The 1018-nt window shown below is 35.8% G+C and overlaps 1 protein-coding gene across 1 annotated transcript in view; it reads right to left on the reverse strand.

Annotated features, from left to right (window-relative positions):
• Positions 1-1018, reverse strand: part of LOC119594306 (activating signal cointegrator 1 complex subunit 3-like) — a 28924-nt gene that overhangs the window by 9617 nt on the left and 18289 nt on the right. The window contains exons 24-26 of the mRNA XM_037943365.1: positions 835-943; positions 508-676; positions 116-336 (exon numbers count right to left, since the gene is read on the reverse strand). Coding sequence (XP_037799293.1) covers positions 116-336; positions 508-676; positions 835-943 — 499 coding nt within the window. The remainder of the gene's footprint in view (positions 1-115; positions 337-507; positions 677-834; positions 944-1018) is intronic.

Raw genomic sequence — 1018 nt, forward strand, 5'->3', positions numbered from 1 at the left:
TCACATTGTAAATATTCTTAAGATAATGCAGCCATCATAAAAATAAAAATGGGAAAGACCGAATATGGGAAATAATAAAAAATAACCAAATCCTGTAAAAGTAAAGAATATATACCTTTGCCTCTGGAGCTTCCCTGAATATTCTGAACATGGCTATCTCAGCAGCAATTGTTTTGCCAGAACCAGTGGGAGCTCCAAGTAATACATTATTATCTGTGTGATATAAGCAGTGGAAAAGCTGGGTCTGTATGGGGTTGAAATGGCTGAACTTGTACAACATTTCAAACTCCATGTTGTCAAGGGCAGTCACTGGCAGTGGTTCTAAATCAAGTAAATCTGTAAATAGAATAATAAGAAATATTATAACTGTTGAAATGTTGCAAATGTGGTGAAGTTTCATATTGGATGAAATGCCACATAGAAAAATCCCTGTAATTTAAAAAGCAATCCATCGCTAAAACTGCTAGACAGCAAACAATGACAAACACTTCATGAAAACTAACTGACCAGTGTGAGGAGGATGTCTCTCTGGGAGAATTAGATTCTGGAAATTCATCACACACGTAGACTCGCAGCTGAGCCACTTGTCACTGATGGCTCTTACATAGTACTGGTTTGGCAGTGGCTCAAAGATTGGTATAGTGAAGACCAACTGCTGCTCCTCTCTTCGTACAACCTACATAAATTTCAGAAAATAAACATTGCAATCAATTCTCTAAAACAAATAATTAAGTAATTTATGAAGCAAACCCCATATACCCAACTAAAACTATTTAGAAAATTATCTCAAGAGGACAAAGAACACTTCAGTATAAATCTAAATATCTAACTTACTTGCTTTTTGGTGAGTGTGAACTGCTCATGGTGGTACATGTGGTTGTTGTCAGGATCTTCTACCCATATCCAATACAATTCCTGACTCCCATGAATTCTGTCATTCCAACTAGCAAAGAAAACATTTAAGATATCTAAAAAGAAGTTACTGAAGCCATATTAATCAGTTGATGCTAATAGTGCT

Source organism: Penaeus monodon, chromosome 33 (genome assembly GCF_015228065.2).
Source record: "Penaeus monodon isolate SGIC_2016 chromosome 33, NSTDA_Pmon_1, whole genome shotgun sequence".
Classification (NCBI taxonomy): domain Eukaryota; kingdom Metazoa; phylum Arthropoda; class Malacostraca; order Decapoda; family Penaeidae; genus Penaeus; species Penaeus monodon.